The following is an 18,926-nucleotide window of genomic DNA, read 5'->3' as shown; positions in this document are numbered from 1 at the left end:
GGAGGTTCTATAATTTGTAGAGATTCATAAAATATAATTATTACAGAAATTTCTCTCAAGTGTCAGTCGTATTCATTAGTTTTGAAGATTGGCCTATTGGGCTTACAGGATCCATGTTCTTTGGAAATAAATGATTTTCTCTCTCGTGGGGCGATAGTGGTTTAATGGGTCGATGATATGTGTTGGATTTTGTCTTGAAGACTAACCTGAGAATGATAATAGACATTTTACGTCACACACATGCCTTGAATCCATGATTCCGTATTTAATAAATCAGGACACTGTGAACATGAATTTGGTCAAACCTTGCTTTCACTAAGCACCCTCTCAAAGTAAATAAAAATGAAAATGAAGTAATTATTCTTACTTGAAATCGTGTTTGTTATCAATCTTCGTTTCTTTTTCCCCATCTACGCAAGGTATTCTATTTCCTTCTATCAACCAACTCCGCTCTTCCAGAGGGCCAGGTTTATACCCTTCATGCTTCATCTCATCTTCCCCTCTCCTCTCAACCCCACCCACTAGAGTACCTAGCGGAGGAATTTTCTCCAGTCTCAAATTCCTCTCTTTCAATGAGAATTTCTGTGGCGGGTCTTTTAAAACATCTTCTAGCTTCGTAAGTGCGCATGCAGATTTTGCACCCTTTTCGGTCAGTTCAGTCCTTGGAAGGCATCGGTGGGTTCGGAAACGTACGTCGTCGACGACAATTCGCGATTCCCATTCGCGCATATCTGTTTGTGCTGCAGCCCGTTTCTCTTGCTCGCGAGGATCACCATAAAGATGGATTGATTCGATGAATTTTGGTTCAGCAGGCTGGGTGATTGTGTCCAAATCTTTATCGCGATGTTTCCATGGAAATTTGATTCTTTATCGCAGAAAATAAGGTGTGTAAATGTTGAGACGAGGGTATATACAAAATTGAAACAACAGCTTTATAAAAACCAAACTATACTTTAACCTCAACAGTGTATTATATAATAAGGTCTATACTCTAAAACCTATCGCAACTACTTCATGTAGTCGATGGTGTTTTACGTAAAGGAAATACGTTTTGTTTTAGGTTTAACTTGAATCCAAGCACATACCGGTCAACTGTAGGTTTCAAAACGTTAGCATGAAGAACATTTTCCCTCCACGGCTGTGAAAAAAAACGAATATAGTCGAATTTACTTTACTTGCGGAATACCCACAGGACGACCATAATTAATGATGTTTCCCCGACTTAGTACTGAGGCTGAGACAGACCTAATATTGAAATACTTACCTTGCTCAGTTCCAAGACACGAGCATTGTCTGGTTTCTGTGGATGGCGGTTCGATTCCAAAGCAGTTTTTGAACTGGAAACAACGAAGCCGTCTGATGTCAGCCATTTTTGTTTTTCTTCTTCTCTGTTAATCTGAGTGGCGCTTTCCTCTGAGTTCTCTATGCTGGCTGAGTTATAGTCTGAACAGTATGTATAAACACCACTTGGATCCTAAAACAACCCGTAATGTAAACGTAAATTTATCTTGCTATTAGTGATACTTTTTAACTACAATACTGGCTTTCTATTTTATCATTATATTGAGTTGTTTCACCCGGTTATGAGTTACGACTATATATAATGAGTTGGGGGCATGTAAAATCCTTACCTTGCTAAGAATTTCCTTCAGTTTTCGTTTTGAAAGTTCGGTGGAATTCAAGGACTGTGTACTATAGTTATGAGCAATGCTGTTTTCTAGTTCCGTCTTACTGACAGCAATACTATCAAGCTTTTGATGAGGATTCTTAGACTGGGTACGGAGCTACAGAAATGAAGTCAATGAATCAAAGACATTTCAAGGAAAACACACTCAACTAGGACCTGGACCAAAGAATATGAAACACGTTTCTAATGATGCCTGAGAAGGACCAAGCTTTACTGTGGTACAACCAAGCATGGGGCAAAGATGTGAGAAATAATAATCGATTGCCAGACGTGATGATGCATCAAAAATATTAAAAATAAAGCTTGATAGCTGGACTTAACGCAAAGGCAACACAAATTAGCTTTTGTCTGCGGTAAGAGACGTGATCGACTACGTCGCGAGTTACTTACAATATTCTCCATGATAAAATCACGATTATTACTCTCTCGAGTTTTCAAGGTCTCGAGGTATTCGGGATTTCTTAACTGCAATGGTGTCCAAATTCGACGTCTGGTTTCTACAGATTCTTGCGAACCATCGCCGTGAATGTCAACCATGCAGTCGAAATTCTCACCCAATCCTGCCTCTAAAGAAGAAAGAAAAGACAATGTTGTTTTTGTAATCCTGTTTTAACAATACAGTACCTGCATATGATACATTTTCACAAAACGTCCATACCGTACCATATACGATGGTGTACTTTACTACACATTACCTTAATACACTATACAATACAATGGTATACCACATGATGCACCACTACTCTTAATACGACATAACAGCAAGATTTACCAAAGACAACGACACAATACCATGATATACCATACTATACAGTATACAGAACCTCAACGGTATACCATGCACACCATATTAACTCACCTCCAAAATCTTCTGCAGTCAATGGTATACCAAACTCGCGACTCACAGACAAGATCATCTCCGGTGTTGGGAACAAATCATTTTTTACTATCTCGCGTAGTTTCGTGGCATTAAGGATCTAAATGGGTGTTCAGACTACAATGGTCAGTGAAACATTCAAAGCATAGTCACTCACACATAGTCATATAGTCTGGAAACTGTTTAGTCCCTGATTCAACGAGTCAGCACTAAATCGCGATTGCTTCATAAATACAAGTAATCCACTTGTCTTCTCCGTGCATATACTGTAGGTTTACATTAATACGAACAAAAAGACCGAAGGATGACTCAGTCTCATTTCTCTATATCGACTAGGAAAACAGAGACCAAGGTCGACGCGCCCTTACACCGCAAGAGGTACGGAAGTGGGCAGCCCTCATTGGAATGTTGAAGGGAATGTAATAAAGAAATAGTTAACATAAAACCCACAAACCTTATCTAGTCTAGTGAGGCCCTCGAAGCAAGGTCGTGGAACGATATCACGAACATACAGCAACGGCTTTTGAGTGATGTTAGTCAGCGAATCATGTAAACGAACTCGACAGAGATCAACATCCAAGACCACGTAAAGTCTCTCAGAGAATGTCATGTCTGATTTATACAGAACTTTCACTGATCCAGGACCTAAATGAGAGCAACCTTGATTGACCTCTTTATCTGGTATGTAAGTTAGCCTACTTCAAACCCAGTGAACTCTATAAAGACGATAACTGAAGATTATCTTATAGGGTTATGTGGCCGCCATCTTTAAACACGAATTGGGCACCAGTGGAGAGAGTTACAAGTGAAGTGTAAAAAACCCATTTTAGAGCAAGCGATTTGAGACGCATGCAAGCTATGAGAAGGTTTACACAAAGTTTTTGACTCTCGCCTTGGAGCTCGACTGACCGATGCCCGATGAGAGATTACACGGCCAAAAATTGATCAGGTTGTCACATCAGGAGTGAACAATGTTGTGCTGCACCCTGCAAACAGTATTGTTAACAATGTTGTTGAAGTTTGTTGAATCATCAATGTTGATACAATGCTGTTGTAACAAGTTGTAACAACATTGATGATTCAACAAGCTTCAACAACAGAGTTAACAATATTGTTCACAAGGTGCAACACAACATTGATCACTGCTGTTTTTAACAACTTGCATCAAAATGATAATTTTTACGCGTGTATTACATTTCATCATGAACAGATGGGAAAGAAAGTGAATGCTATAACATTACCGTTGTCGTATTTGTCCAATGGTAAGTTTTGAACCAAATCTTTGATTCCTTTATCTCTTAAACCTTCAAGGACAAAGATATGTCGAATGCCATCGATAATTTGAAATCCAGTGATGATATTCAAAATCTTTGAGACCTTTTGCTCTCTGTAAATGGACGATTGAACTCATATTAATGCATGCAAAGGCCTAGAATTGAGTTGGGTTAAGACTCCTACGAATTCTTAATGGTAAATTCAAATCTAAAACTTACTCAGATAATTTATAAGTCGACAAAGCAGCATCGATGATATGCTCTGGCAGATTCATCAGTTCCAAGGCTGTCGCATTAATCAGTGTTACCTCATTCGTAATTTCTTTCAAAAAAGTTGTGTTCGTATAATCAAATATGTAGATTACTCTGGCAAATGGACACTGCGAAATGAAAAAGAGAACTCATCTCAAAATTCACACGAACACATCCCGAACCCACGTCAATGATGCATCGTTACCTCGTCTGGTATTTTAACTTTATCAGGCTCTGTCACTCTTTTCCTTACGTCAGCAATGGTCGTAATAGGATATCCTACTTCTATCTTTATTTTCAACTCACTTCCCGCTTCGATATAATTTGCTGAAGGTAACGGCTCTTCTTCTGTTAATGAGAAACGGTTTATTTATAATTCAGATAATAATTCTAACAAACCTTACAAGCGTCTTTCATGCAGTAAGTCTGTTGGTGTCTGATACTAACTGTTGTGGGTAAAAGTACGTCAACACATAGCCATATTTTCAGGCAGACTCTAACGTAAGTCATGCAATGTCAGCAATGATATTAGAAATGTACATGGTAATTCGCCAATAACATCTCACAATTAATCATTGACTAAACTAATCATTCCATTTAAATGCAAGGATCAGTTCTTCTTGAATTGAGCGCTCCAGTAAATGAAGACCATTCTCTATAGCTCTGGCCTGTTACTAGTACTACGGTTGGAATCTTGGACTTATTCTTTCACTGTAAGACTTTCACTGTACCTGGACCATCAACGCTGCCCGTAAGGCCAACAATGGATCCGCCTGGACGCTCGTGACCGATAGTTGGATCAGGGCTTGAACAGTTGTGGACAGGAATACACATATACAAATAACGCTGGCCAAGAAGTAGCTCGGAAAGATCCAATTTTGCCACGCCGTATGGGTCCCATGCTTTATCTTTACTTTTGAATGGATTGTGAGTAGTTCGACGACCTATGAAAATAAACTTTATTATAATCGACAAAGAACTATAAAAAAAGTACAGGATATCTTTTACTGTTCAGCGTTACATCAAAGTGGAAACTCGTGGAAGAGAGTAGTTACAATATGTATCCCATTTCGATAGGGAAAGGCTTAATCTTTACCAGTGGATGGTTCAGTCAGACTCAGTGATAAGAGTTAATTTCGCAGAGTTATACTAAGATATTGAGACTAGAAGAGAAATATAGTTAAATAAGAATAAATACCTGCAACCAAGCTGACATTGTTGATCATCTCATCCTCAGGATTATCCCCAAACAAATCTGCTTTGACTTTTTTCACATCATTATTTCTATCCCTATCATGTATCTCTATATGTACTGGTGGACCCTGCAAATACTCCTGAAGTTCCCCTTGATCCAACGCACCCAGCAAAACCACGTTTACATCTTCCCAAACTACACTGCGACCATGCGGATAGCCTAGTGTACGGTGAACTGGCTCTTTGAAGAACTTGTACTGCGCAAATACTGGAACACATCTGGAGGGAAATTAATATATCAGCTGTATTTAAAAAAGGCATTGCCAAGGTATGTACACACCACACGAGTGCAGTTTACGTTAAAATATAGCTTTTGTCCATACACCAGTTACTCTTATCAACGTTTATGCACTCTTGATACGGAAAGTAATAACTATAATTACGCAACCAACTGAAAATGCCGGGGTATCAAAAGTTCATATAAAAATTTTATAACACCCAAGCTCGTGCCTAGGCCCGTACACGGCCTGAATGAGATTTTTTTAGCTAATACTAACAGGTCCTAAAATGAAATAAATTGCGATGAACGCGAAAAAGTCCCTTACTTTTCGTCCAGTTCATCGTAAGACAATGGTTTGTTTGGCAGATTTTTTACAGAACAAAGTTTTATAAGCATTGGATTAAGATCCTTCTTTTGTTCGTCTGACAATAACGGCTTATCAAGTGATACTGTGACCATGAGATCTTCGATTCCGTTCACTTTACAGCCAAGGCGTTCAGTGATGGACTTCGTCCCAGCAAAGAGTAAACAAAGGCGAAGTTTGATCGATGCAATGCCATGGACTCGAGTAAATGCTGCCAACACGGTTTGTTTCTGCTCTTCTCTCTTTGATTTACGTTTTGTTACCTTTGTTTCCTTTTCTATGTTAAAGAAATGTGAAGAAGTTACGATGGATCTAATTCACTTCTGATGGATGTTTTATAGTCTCGGTGACTTGCAATGTATGTGGGCAGCAAAACAATGTAAACCAACGCAGTACTGCTTTATCAAATAACTGATTTCATTCCATACGTCAAAAGTGAATTGGATCTAACAAAATTGCATGGATCGTGCGAACAGACCCTAACAGGGAAGAAATAATTGTTGGTTGTTTTACCAAAGATGAATTACACTTACATGCAGACACGCCTGATTTAAAACGAATACGTACAGTACAAATAGGTTACTCCACAGCAAATATGTAAACTCACCCATTTCATCAACCTTAACCTTTTTCTTTCTTTCGTTTTCAAAAGAAGTCCGTTTCCTTGTATCTACCATTTCACATAACTGCGTCATTTCGTTTTCAGAAAAAGGTTTTCCTAAACCAGCAAGTTGTGCAATGCGAAGCCAGTGACTTTTACTACTTTCATCATTTATCCTCACTTGAACTTTTGCAAGTTCACTGGCCTTTGTCACAGCTGATGGAGCTGGTGATTTTACGCAAGTTGAGCCCTGTGGAGGACAAACTGATCAATAAATGTTCTGTACAAAATCAGCGTATTGTGTAAAATAACTTACTCTGCTGACCTAAAACATGAGAACTAAAACTTTTTTACGATATGATACGATATATTTTTATTACGACTTTTTTCCGCTCATCGAAATAAGTTAACCCACTTGCAACTCATATCGAATAGGCTTTTCAGAAGTTGCAGGTTTTGAAAATTGCAGGTTCTGGACTTGGAATAGTGAGGATGCATCATCGAACTTATTGAGACCGTCCCTAAAACAACGTCGTCATGAATTGTCAATCTCGCAGTTATCAACGTCTACACCAACTTCGTAATGGTTAACCATGGAAAAAACAGCAAGCTGGGTTTTGAGGATGAGTGCTAAACATCCTACATATCTTTGCATTATTTTGTGCAATTTTCCTCTTTTCATTACTTCATTACAAGTATTTTCGCAATTCCGCTCCTACATACATGTATCTGGACCTTCATATTTGCATCATTTCACACGTGTGTGAAGATCGAGGTTAATATCAACGGGCCTAAGGATTATCGAACTGATCTCTCTCGACCTGAATGTAAGTACTACTCTGACGTACCGTTGGTGCCGTTGTTGCTCTCAACTCTTCATCTGGCGATAAAGATTCTTGAAGTCGCCCTGTTGTTCCTGACGTGGTTCTTGCAAGACGTTCACCTTCAAGAAAACTACAGCATGAGTGATTGTAATAACTAGTTTACAGAGGAAAGAAAAAACGGCGGATTCTGAAATTTCAGTACGCGAGTAACAAAATGGATAACAGGATTTCTACCAAACAACGTCTACTACAGTTGGATGATATTGTCACCGATAGTTAAAAAAAAAAAAATTTCAGGTGAGTAAACGTTTGCGTGGCTCTGCGCTTTGACAATTTGACAAAGTTTGCGGACAAAGCGTGTTCCCGATTGGCCAATCAGAAGCATGCTTTGCCCAGTAAACAACAACGCAATATTCACCTCTCATTTCACGACTTTCTTTTGGCTGTAACTGCGCATGACTGAGCGACTGTTTAAGAACCAGAGCCTTGACGTTGGAGTTTTTATCCTGGTCCCCAGCATCCTCTTCATTTTCCATTCCTGCAGGCAATCGGAACGCCTTAGGGCGATCAAACCGCGCACGGGCGGAAACCTTATCTTTTGAGTCCCAAATACGAAGCTCAAGTGAATGTTCGAAGATATTTAGCAGAAGTTCTTTGGTGATCCACATCGATACACTAAATAATTCACAACATATCAATGAAGCCTAGACGAGGATGGCATTATATTTTATTTCAAAGAGTTACAGTGGTCTAATTCTTTCTTTCCTCGTGTATTAATGCACTAAAGGGTAATTTCATCTGGCATTCTATAAAACAATGGTATATTGTGCTGTTTTTACTTTAATATATCTATTTTACTTGATTTAAACTAAGAAGTTTACTTTAACTTCTCTTGCATGGTATTTGTAACCACTCAAGATGCAGTGTTATGTGAACGTATTGTTAGGGGTGCGTGTGAGCTGAATTGTCTTAAAAAACCACAATTCCTTTTTGTCTTAATTTTGCCCACTTCTTTTGAACCAAATATTTGTGGGCAACGAATTACGGTACATTTGTGGGCATGATGAAGGTGAGCAAGAGGTGTGGTGGGACTAAAAGTTTGTTTAAAGCAATTAAGTGGGCAAAAATTTATTATCTGTAACACAATAGGGAGGCAATTATTTATTACTATTCATGACGCTTTGTCCTAGCTAGACAATGTGGTATGTATACTCATTGTCAGCCTGGCGCTGTGAAACAATAATGAATGCATTATCCTAATTTACATTTTAAAACTGTTTGTCCAATGTCTCAATCATATCCAAATTTTTTTAACAATTCCTTTTCCATTTGGACGTAAACCAAATTTTCCAGTCATATATACAACTTTCTAATCATACGTATTATTAATAAATAATATATTACTTTACTTTTGGGTCCAAGCTATCCATATTTTTTCTCCTTCTTTCCAAGTTTTGATAACTTTGGAATCATTTTCATTATAGATCTTTGCTGCCACACCATACATAACCACATCTGTTTTAACTGGCTCAATGTCATCTGGCATCAACTTATATTCCAGGTGAAAATAATGATACGCTTTTGGTGCCTCATAGACTGCAAGTCGTTTACCTTTCTTAGATTCAATAACTGGTGCATCGCTGTCAACTAGAGAGTTTTATCCATTTTAATTCATGGGCGTCAATTGAATGTTAATTGAGGGGGACCATATCTGCTAGGCCAGGCTGATCTTTATTGAAAGTGAAATTGTTTTCAAAAGAAATTAACCAGGCATGTGGAAGAATATATGAATATGGCCCCCCTCAATTAATAACTTTCGATTGACGCCAATGGCCTAATTATAACGGCATGTTTCACATCATTGGTTAAACTGAGCCAAGGTGCCTTAGTAGAAAACTAAATTACTATACCTTATGGTATAAGACATAATTGCAAACTTCAGAGTGGGTATTTCTCAGACATAATATATATAATTGATTTAACCCTACCTGCTTGAACTGCACAAGCTAATGTTACTGTGAATGTCACTTTGTGCTCTCCAGGCTCTCTAACAATGCTTGTTCTTGAGTTTCTTGACATGTCTAAAAGATTACACACACATGAAGACCACATATACTAGGATCATATTATCATATATGATGTATGACTGGGTCATGAAAATAGAAACAAAAAAGGAGGGAAGATCCTTTCTGCAATTTCCACCTGCATAGAAATTGCATGAGTGACTATGCATGCATACCCTGAAATGCACAATTTCCATTTAGGTAGTTATGTGGTATATATATTTGATTATATTTGGAAGTTAGTCTTTAATATTTGGATTTGATGGTTAAGACAGTAACATCGCAGGAATCACTACCTGGAAGTTAAATATCATAATTTAACCAACCTGTATGTAGAGTAGCGAGGTAACAGACAACTTTCAGGTAATTTCGTCTGTTACACAATCTTTCTCAGTGTTTCGACTGTCGAAGATTCATAAAAAATTATATAAACATTTAAGTTGTCGATGATCCACAGTGTTTTCAAAGTTTTGTTCAGTAGTCAAACTCACATGATAAAAGAAATGAACCGAAATCACAAAAATACACGCAGTATTCCCGAAGCAACCAAAATTAAAGTCACTCTTGCGGCCATGTTTCTTTTTCGCGTCGTTGCTTAGCAACCGTGGAAGCCTCTATGGCTACTCCTGGGTTACTATACTATCACTATCACTATCACTAGTAGTGTACAACTTCCCCCGGTCGCCCCCCCCCCTTAAATTTCCTATTCATGGAAATGTTAGCATTCGGAAACGAGGTAGTGCGCTTGAGAATAAAAATATGATTAATTATTGATTATTGAGATCGAACGGGCAGCGTTGTGGGAGATACAACTCAAGCTCTCCGGCAGGAATCTAACCTCTACCTCTCAAATTCCGTAGCAGTGTTTATTTGCAAAACCAATGCTTCGAAAGAATTTAAAACGCCCAAAACAAACGCGCACTTCTTACAGCAATTTTTAATGTACAAGGTGTATAAAAAAAGACAACACTTAATTGACAAGCCATTGTGATCCCGGTCCCAGAGGCCTAAATCTATTGTTCCAAGAACAATATGAATTTTAGATGGTAAAACCCAGTCTTCTAGTATGCATTCCATCAATTCCATGCGCGTCAACGACCAATCAGAATCCTATCTGATTCGATTGTCCCAGAGTGTTCTCCACAGTGGTTCTCCATGTGGGGAAATGACGAACCGGGTGAATATTATGGCGGGAAATGTTAAATGGCAATCTTTGTAAACATAGACAGATAAATATACTCAAAACTACGAAAATTGTCTTAATTTTTGACGCATAACGCTTTACGAAAAGATGGAAGGTAAGGTTTGTTACGATAGCAATAGTTTTCATGGGTATTGGAAATTGAAATCGGCGAATTTTAGTTGTGTGAACTGTGAATACTGTGCTTTATATAAGTATTTTATTTGAAATAACCAACAAGGCAAAAAATATTTTATATCTCTGAAATTAAACGGTCTATCCATCAATCATAGAATTATATTAGATATTTTTTTCAAATGCACCGTTTAGACGATGAACTGGATGAACTAGTGAATCTTATTGGCCATGATAGTGATGATGATTTTATTGATCAACTCTATAATAATGAACAAGGTGATAACACTGAGACAGAGAACAGTCAAAATGCTGTTAATACAAACAATGAAACTGACATAACAAGTCAGGATGGCAAGACATCTCCGGAAAATATATCCAGTAAGTACATATTATATGAATTCCAGGCCAGGTAAATAATTGACAAGTTATGAAAAACTTATATACAAATATATTTATAGAGAGGATGACAGACATGGAAAAGTATATAAAGTTTCTTGAGGCCCAGTTGAAATCAAAAAATGAAGAGAGTATCCTTTAATTTGACATACAAATTTGTAATACACATACAATATTGACAATTTCTGACATAATAATATTAGGGTAATTTGCTCACCATTTGGGAAGCTCTTAGGTTTAGTATCACTAATCGCACAGTATATAAAACACCATTGTTACACCATTAACCATCGCCATTAGAAAAGACATCACCTGAAAACAAATCAAACAAAGAGAATCCCAGCATTGTGAAATATAATGCGGAAGATTCAAAAACAGAAAAACAATTAAACAGCCAAAATTCACCTACACGAGCTGTCAAGAAGATTAATAAATCACAAACTTCAAGTGATACTACTCCATTCGGTGCAAAACCAAAAGTTGCTCATACATCAAAGAATCATGATTCATCTGTTGTAAAAATTGGTAGGTAACTAAGTAGCAACTTTTATGTTTACACAACTTTACATTATATACACATATACCTGCAGAGGTCATACCTACAGTATCTGTTTAACATACTTTGTTCCCATTACATTAGTTGCTGATTAGTTTAGTTTAATCACATTTATGTTTAGAGTTTGGTGTTCAATTATAAAATAACACATTTATCCAATCAAGTTTGATATCCATAACAATAATAACGAGTAAATGTGTACAATTAAGCATTTTTTGTTTTTAACATATTAGGTGAGACTACCTGTTGTTCTAAATATAAGACCATAAAAACTTGCTGTGTGGGTGAAAGAATCAGAACCCAAAAAGCTGAAATTCAACTTTCCATGTTGACAAAAAACTATAATTTATTATGTTATTTGACAACTAGACATGTGAATCAACACCACATGAGTGCCACACAAGTGACGGTAACATAATGACTCCTGTTGCCTGTAATGAGCTTATAGGAAGGGTGGATGTTTATCTAGTAAATCATTAAAAATACGTCTTGTGGTAATGAATTATTTAAATACACACAGAGAGAAAAAGCTCTGGTCAGAAGCGAAAGGCAGAGGAACCAGCTCCACACACATCATCTGCAAAGAAACCAGCACAAGATTCATCATCTGCTCTCACGGATGAATACTCTGGATTACGAATTGTGTAGGGCTTACAAGTATAGTTCTTAAAAAATGTAAACTAGTAATTGCATGTTTAAATCATTTTTTGCACAAGACTAAGAATAAGCCATTTCTAAGAATAAGCCATTTCTAAGAATAAGCCATTTCTAAGAATAAGCCATTTCTTTGGTTACATCACCAATATGTTTAGGGCATACTCTCCTAGGCTTGATGATGTAAATTAATGAAAGTATATGAAGGTTGAATGTAATACTCCTGGGGCCAGTTGTTCAAAGCTAGGTTAGCGCCAACCCTGGGTTAAATTTTAATCCAGTGTTTTAGTTTATGTGCTTCTGAACCACTGTTTGTTTTAAAACTTTAGAAAATATGACTTCTATCGTCCAGAAAATATTTATGAAAAAAGAGCTAACCGGCTTTTCAACAACCGGCCCCAGGACTCACTTTATGCTTTCACAACTTATTAAAATGTTGGTGAAATGCTTAGCGCCTGATCAAAATCTTGTCTAAACTCAAATACTAATATCACTCCAGTAAACATACATCATCCCTTGCAGAAACCCTTGTGTTTCGTCGACCACGATGAAGAGAAGAATGGAAGGCAGAAAAATGATCAAAATCTCTTCAATTCAATCCAATGTACGCAATAATGATGTCGAAGGAGACTGGGTCACAATTGGTGTGTTGATTCAAAAGACGCCGAAAACAACTGCAAAGGTACGAGTGTTTCTTTTAAAAGTTTTTATTTTGTAATAACTAAATAATTCAAATCAATAGATACATAATAACATCGTATATATTAAGTTACATACCGATACGTGAGCCAACTAAATTGTCTTGAATGTTATAAATTGTGCCGATAGTGAATCACTTTTAAAATGTTCTTTCTAAGAGATCTCTAGAGATCTCATAAAAGGGTTTCCGTGGAGTCTCGTGTTTTAGACATTTTAGCAATAATTAAGAACTGCTTCATCTTTCCACCCTCTAACTCTTTCATGTGGACGCTGCAACTCTTGTGTGGACTCGGAACTCATTTGTGTGGACGCTGGAACTCATTTGTGTAGACGCTGGAACTCATTTGTGTAGACGCTGGAACTCCTTTGTGTTGACGCTAGAACTCGTTTCTGTTGACGCTGGAACTCGTTTGTGTGGACGCTGGAACTCGTTTCTGTGTTGACGCTGGAACTCGTTTGTGTTGACGCTGGAACTCTTTTGTGTGTTGACGCTGGAACTCTTTTGTGTGTTGACGCTGGAACTCTTGCGTGTTGACGCTGGAACTCGTTTGTGTTGACGCTGGAACTCTTTTGTGTGTTGACGCTGGAACTCTTTTGTGTGTTGACGCTGGAACTCTTGCGTGTTGACGCTGGAACTCGTTTGTGTGGACGCTGGAACTCTTTTGTGTGTTGACGCTGGAACTCGTTTGTGTTGACGCTGGGACTCTTTTGTGTCTTGACGCTGGAACTTTTAGATTGTGTGGACGCTGGAACTCTTTTGTGTGTTGACGTTGGAACTCGTTTGGGTTGACGCTGCAACTCTTTTGTGTGTTGACGCTTGAACTTTTAGATTGTGTGGACGCTGGAACTCTTGCGTGTTGACGCTGGAACTCGTTTGTGTTGACGCTGGAACTCTTTTGTGTCTTGACGCTGAAACTTTTAGATTGTGTGGACGCTGGAACTTTTGCATGTGGACGCTGGAACTGTTTAGTGTGTTGACGCTGGAACTCTTGCGTGTTGACGCTGGAACTCGTTTGTGTGGACGCTGGAACTCGCTTGTGTGGACGCTGGAACTCGCTTGTGTTGACGCTGGAACTCGGTTGTGTGCGGACGCTGGAACTGTTTTGTGTGTTGACGCTGGAACTCTTGCGTGTGGATGCTGGAACACTTTTGTGTGTCGACGTTGGAACTCTCTTGTGTTGACGCTGGAACTATTTTTTGTGTTGACACTGAAACTCTTTTTTGTGTTGACGCTGGAACTCTTGTGTGTTGACGCTGCAACTCGTTTGTGTTGACGCTGAAACTCTTTTGTGTGTTGACGCTTGAACTTTTAGATTGTGTGCACGCCAGAACTCTTGCGTGTTGACGCTGGAACTCGTTTGTGTGGACGCTGGAACTCGTTTGTGTGGACGCTGGAACTGTTTTGTGTGTTGACGCTGGAACTCGTTTGTGTGGACGCTGGAACTGTTTTGTGTGTTGACGCTGGAACTCTTGCGTGTTGACGCTGGAACTCGTTTCTGTGGACGCTGGAACTCGTTTGTGTGGGCGCTGGAAATCTTTTGTGTTGACGCTGGAACTCGTTTGTGTGGACGCTGGAACTGTTTAGTGTGTTGACGCTGGAACTCTTGCGTGTTGACGCTGGAACTCGTTTGTGTTGACGCTGGAACTCGCTTGTGTTGACGCTGGAAATTCGCTTGTGTTGACGCTGGAACTCGGTTGTGTGGACGCTGGAACTGTTTTGTGTGTTGACGCTGGAACTCTTGCGTGTGGATGCTGGAACTCTTTTGTGTGTTGACGTTGGAACTCTTTTGTGTTGACGCTGGAACTATTTTTTGTGTTGACACTGGAACTCTTTTTTGTGTTGACACTGGAACTCTTGCGTGTTCACGCTGGAACTCTTGCGTGTTGACGCTGGAACTCTTGCGTGTGACGCTGCAACTCGTTTGTGTTGACGCTGAAACTCTTTTGTGTGTTGACGCTTGAACTTTTAGATTCTGTGGACGCTGGAACTCTTGCGTGTTGACGCTGGAACTCGTTTGTGTTGACGCTGAAACTCTTTTGTGTGTTGACGCTTGAACTTTTAGATTGTGTGGACGCCAGAACTCTTGCGTGTGGACGCTGGAACTCGTTTGTGTTGACGCTGGAACTCGTTTGTGTTGACGCTGCAACTCTTAGATTGTCTGTACGCTGGAACTCTTGCGTGTTAACGCTGGAACTCGTTTGTGTGGACGCCCTAAACTCGTTTGTGTGGACGCTGGAACTCGTTTGTGTGGACGCTGGAACTGTTTTGTGTCTTGACGCTTGAACTCGTTTGTGTTGACGCTGGAACTGTTTTGTGTGTTGACGCTGGAACCCTTGCGTGTTGACGCTGGAACTCGTTTGTGTGGACGCTGGGAATCGTTTGTGTTGACGCTGAAACTCTTGCGTGTTGACGCTGGAACTCGTTTGTGTTGACGCTGGAACTCTTTTGTGTGTTGACACTGGAACTCTTGCGTATTGACGCTGGAACTCGTTTGTGTTGACGCTGCAACTCTTAGATTGTGTGGACGCTGGAACTCTTGCGTGTTGATGCTGGAACTCGTTTGTGTTGACGCTGGAACTATTTTGTGTGTTGACGCTTGAACTTTTAGATTGTGTGGACGCTGGAACTCTTGCGTGTTGATGCTGGAACTCGTTTGTGTTGACGCTGGAACTATTTTGTGTGTTGACGCTTGAACTTTTAGATTGTGTGGACGCTGGAACTATTTTGTGTGTTGACACTGGAACTCTTGCGTGTTGACGCTGGAACTCGTTTGTGTTGACGCTGGAACTCTTTTGTGTGTTGACACTGGAACTCTTGCGTGTTGACGCTGGAACTCGTTTGTGTTGACGCTGCAACTCTTAGATTGTGTGGACGCTGGAACTCTTGCGTTTTGACGCTGGAACTCGTTTGTGTTGACGCTGGAACTTTTAGATTGTGTGGACGCTGGAACTCTTGCGTGTTGATGCTGGAACTCGTTTGTGTTGACGCTGGAACTATTTTGTGTGTTGACGCTTGAACTTTTAGATTGTGTGGACGCTGGAACTCTTGCGTGTTGATGCTGGAACTCGTTTGTGTTGACGCTGGAACTATTTTGTGTGTTGACGCTTGAACTTTTAGATTGTGTGGACGCTGGAACTATTTTGTGTGTTGACACTGGAACTCTTGCGTGTTGACGCTGGAACTCTTGCGTGTTCACGGTGGAACTCGTTTGTGTTGACGCTGGAACTCTTTTGTGTGTTGACGCTTGAACTTTTATATTGTGTAGACGCTGGAACTCTTGCGTGTGGACCCTGGAACTCGTTTGTGTTGACGCTGGAACTCGTTTGTGTTGACGCTGCAACTCTTAGATTGTGTGTACGCTGGAAATCTTTTGTGTTGACGCTGGAACTCTTGCGTGTTGACGCTGGAACTGTTTTGTGTTTTGACGCTGGAACTCTTGCGCGTTGACGCTGGAAGTCGTTTGTGTTGACGCTCGAACTCTTTTGTGTGTTGACGCTGGAACTCGTTTGTGTTGTCGCTGCAACTCGTTTGTGTGGACGCTGGAACTCGTTTGTGTGGACGCTGGAACTCGTTGGTGTGGACGCTGGAACTGTTTTGTGTGTTGACGCTGGAACTCGTTTGTGTGGACGATGGAACTGTTTTGTGTGTTGATGCTGGAGCTCTTGCGTGTTGACGCTGGAACTCGTTTGTGTGGACGCCGGAACTCGTTTTTGTGGACGCTGGAACTATTTTGTGTGTTGACACTGGAACTCTTGCGTGTTGACGCTGGAACTCTTGCGTGTTCACGGTGGAACTCGTTTGTGTTGACGCTGGAACTCTTTTGTCTGTTGACGCTGAACTTATTTGTGTAGACGCTGGAACTCTTGCGTGTGTGACCTGGAACTCGTTTGTGTTGACGCTGGAACTCGTTTGTGTTGACGCTGCAACTCTTAGATTGTGTGTACGCTGGAACTCTTGCGTGTTGATGCTGGAACTCTTGCGTGTTGACGCTGGAACTCGTTTGTGTGGACGCTGGAACTCGTTTGTGTGGACGCTGGAACTCGTTGGTGTGGACGCTGGAACTCGTTGGTGTGGACGCTGGAACTGTTTTGTGTGTTGACGCTGGAACTCGTTGGTGTGGACGCTGGAACTGTTTTGTGTGTTGACGCTGGAACTCGTTTGTGTGGACGATGGAACTGTTTTGTGTGTTGATGCTGGAACTCTTGCGTGTTGACGCTGGAACTCGTTTGTGTGGACGCCGGAACTCGTTTGTGTGACGCTGGAATCTTCTGCGTGTTGACGCTGGAACTGTTTTGTGTTTTGACGCTGGAACTCTTGCGCGTTGACGCTGGAAGTCGTTTGTGTTGACGCTCGAACTCTTTTGTGTGTTGACACTGGAACTCTTGCGTGTTGACGCTGGAACTCATGCGTGTTGACGCTGGAACTCGTTTGTGTGGACGCTGGAACTCGTTTGTGTGGACGCTGGAACTGTTTTGTGTGTTTACGCTGGAACTCTTGCGTGTTGACGCTGGAACTCGTTTGTGTGGACGCTGGAACTCGTTTGTGTGGACGCTGGAACTGTTTTGTGTGTTTACGCTGGAACACTTGCCTGTTGACGCTGGAACTCGTCTGTGTGGATGCTGGAACTCTTTTGTGTGTCGACGTTGGAACTCTTTTTTGTGTCGACACTGGAACTCTTGCGTTTTGACACTGGAACTCTTGCGTTTTGACAATGGAACTCTTGCGTGTTGACGCTGGAATTCTTGCGTGTTGACCTGGAACTCCTGCGTGTTGACGCTGGAATTCTTTTGTGTGTTGACACTGGAACTTTTAGATTGTGTGGACGCTGGAACTCTTGCGTGTTGATGCTGGAACTCGTTTGTGTTGACGCTGGAACTCTTTTGTGTGGTCACGCTTGCATGAACTCTTAGATTGTGTGGGCACTAGAATTCTGAGATGTTGACGCTGGAACTCGTTTGTGTGGACGCTGGAACTCTTTTGTGAACGCTGGAACTTGTTTGTGTTGACACTGGAACTCATTTGTTTGGACACTGGAACCTGTTTGTGTGGACGTTGGGACTCTTTTATGTTGAAGCTGGAACTCGTTTGTGTGTTGACGCCGATGTGTTCACGTTGTAGGAACTGTTGTGTTTGGACGTTGAAATTCTTGTTAATGGACATTGGAGCTTTTGTGTGTGTACGTTGGTATTGTTGTGTTTGTCGTTGAAGGTTTTGTGTATAGTAAGTTGTTAAATCTTGTGAATTGGTTGTTTTGTGTGTTTTTTTTGAGAGGTTTATTGGCTTCCTGTGGCCGAAGCTTTCTTTTTCTTGTAAACTTCACTTGGTGTAACAGCTGTACTCGATAACTTTACTTTAAACCATTTTGTTGTTTCTCCGTCGATGTTTTGCTCTTCAGAAGAACCTGCTTTCGATTTTGGTTCCTTGAATGTTTTCACCTTCGTTGTCTTTTTAAAGAATTTGAATTTGGAGGTCTTTTCTTTGGACGTTGTTTCCTCATCTTCGGTGGGCTCGTTGATTTTCTTTGGCGGTTTCATTTTCTTCACTTTGGTTTTTCCATGTTTCCAAAACTTGGACCATTTACTTTGTTTGGCGGTAGATGTCTCCGCAGAAGATGACGCTATAAAATTAATAATCTCTTGTGAAATGTTTAGTCGTGGGGTGTGAAACTCACAGCACGTGGTATGTATGTAGTAGAAATACAGTGTTTACCTTCTGCATCTGTTTCCTCCGTTTGCTTGTATTCATCATCTGGTTCAACGGAGAGAACTTCTCTGGAGTGGATGTCACTTGACGTTGATCCTTGAAACATCTTGTAGATATCAGATGGTTTCTTCATTTCACAAGGTTCAGGTTTCACTGAGTCGTTGCCTGTAGTCAAATCACATA

General features: G+C 40.3%; 2 protein-coding genes across 2 annotated transcripts in view; one reads left to right on the top strand and one right to left on the bottom strand.

The window, feature by feature from the left end:
* Positions 1-32: 32 nt before the first annotated feature.
* On the bottom strand, positions 33-9,440 carry LOC114522026. The gene is made up of 19 exons (XM_028542627.1): positions 9,342-9,440; positions 8,763-9,000; positions 7,772-8,028; positions 7,378-7,472; positions 6,536-6,779; positions 5,890-6,205; positions 5,289-5,563; positions 4,822-5,034; positions 4,296-4,438; positions 4,058-4,218; positions 3,806-3,951; positions 3,019-3,209; positions 2,547-2,664; positions 2,078-2,253; positions 1,632-1,784; positions 1,265-1,474; positions 1,086-1,138; positions 368-865; positions 33-206 (listed from the first exon to the last, which is right to left on the bottom strand). The coding sequence occupies exons 1-19, from the start codon at positions 9,430-9,432 to the stop codon at positions 56-58; spliced, it is 3,729 nt and encodes a 1,242-aa protein (XP_028398428.1). The 5' UTR covers positions 9,433-9,440; the 3' UTR covers positions 33-55.
* Positions 9,441-11,198: 1,758 nt separating this feature from the next.
* LOC114521694 (protein MCM10 homolog) overlaps positions 11,199-18,926 on the top strand; it is a 58,514-nt gene continuing 50,786 nt past the window's right edge. Inside the window, exons 1-4 of the mRNA XM_028542202.1 lie at positions 11,199-11,261; positions 11,431-11,655; positions 12,207-12,330; positions 12,863-13,022. Of these exons, the coding sequence (XP_028398003.1) occupies positions 11,207-11,261; positions 11,431-11,655; positions 12,207-12,330; positions 12,863-13,022 (564 nt within the window). The 5' untranslated portion in view covers positions 11,199-11,206. The remainder of the gene's footprint in view (positions 11,262-11,430; positions 11,656-12,206; positions 12,331-12,862; positions 13,023-18,926) is intronic.

This window comes from Dendronephthya gigantea, unplaced genomic scaffold, assembly GCF_004324835.1.
Source record: "Dendronephthya gigantea isolate DGI-Jeju-01 unplaced genomic scaffold, DenGig_1.0 000021F, whole genome shotgun sequence".
In the NCBI taxonomy this organism is placed as follows: Eukaryota; Metazoa; Cnidaria; class Anthozoa; order Malacalcyonacea; family Nephtheidae; genus Dendronephthya; species Dendronephthya gigantea.
Note: the sequence above shows the minus strand (reverse complement) of the source record. Positions and strands in the feature narration are given on the sequence as shown.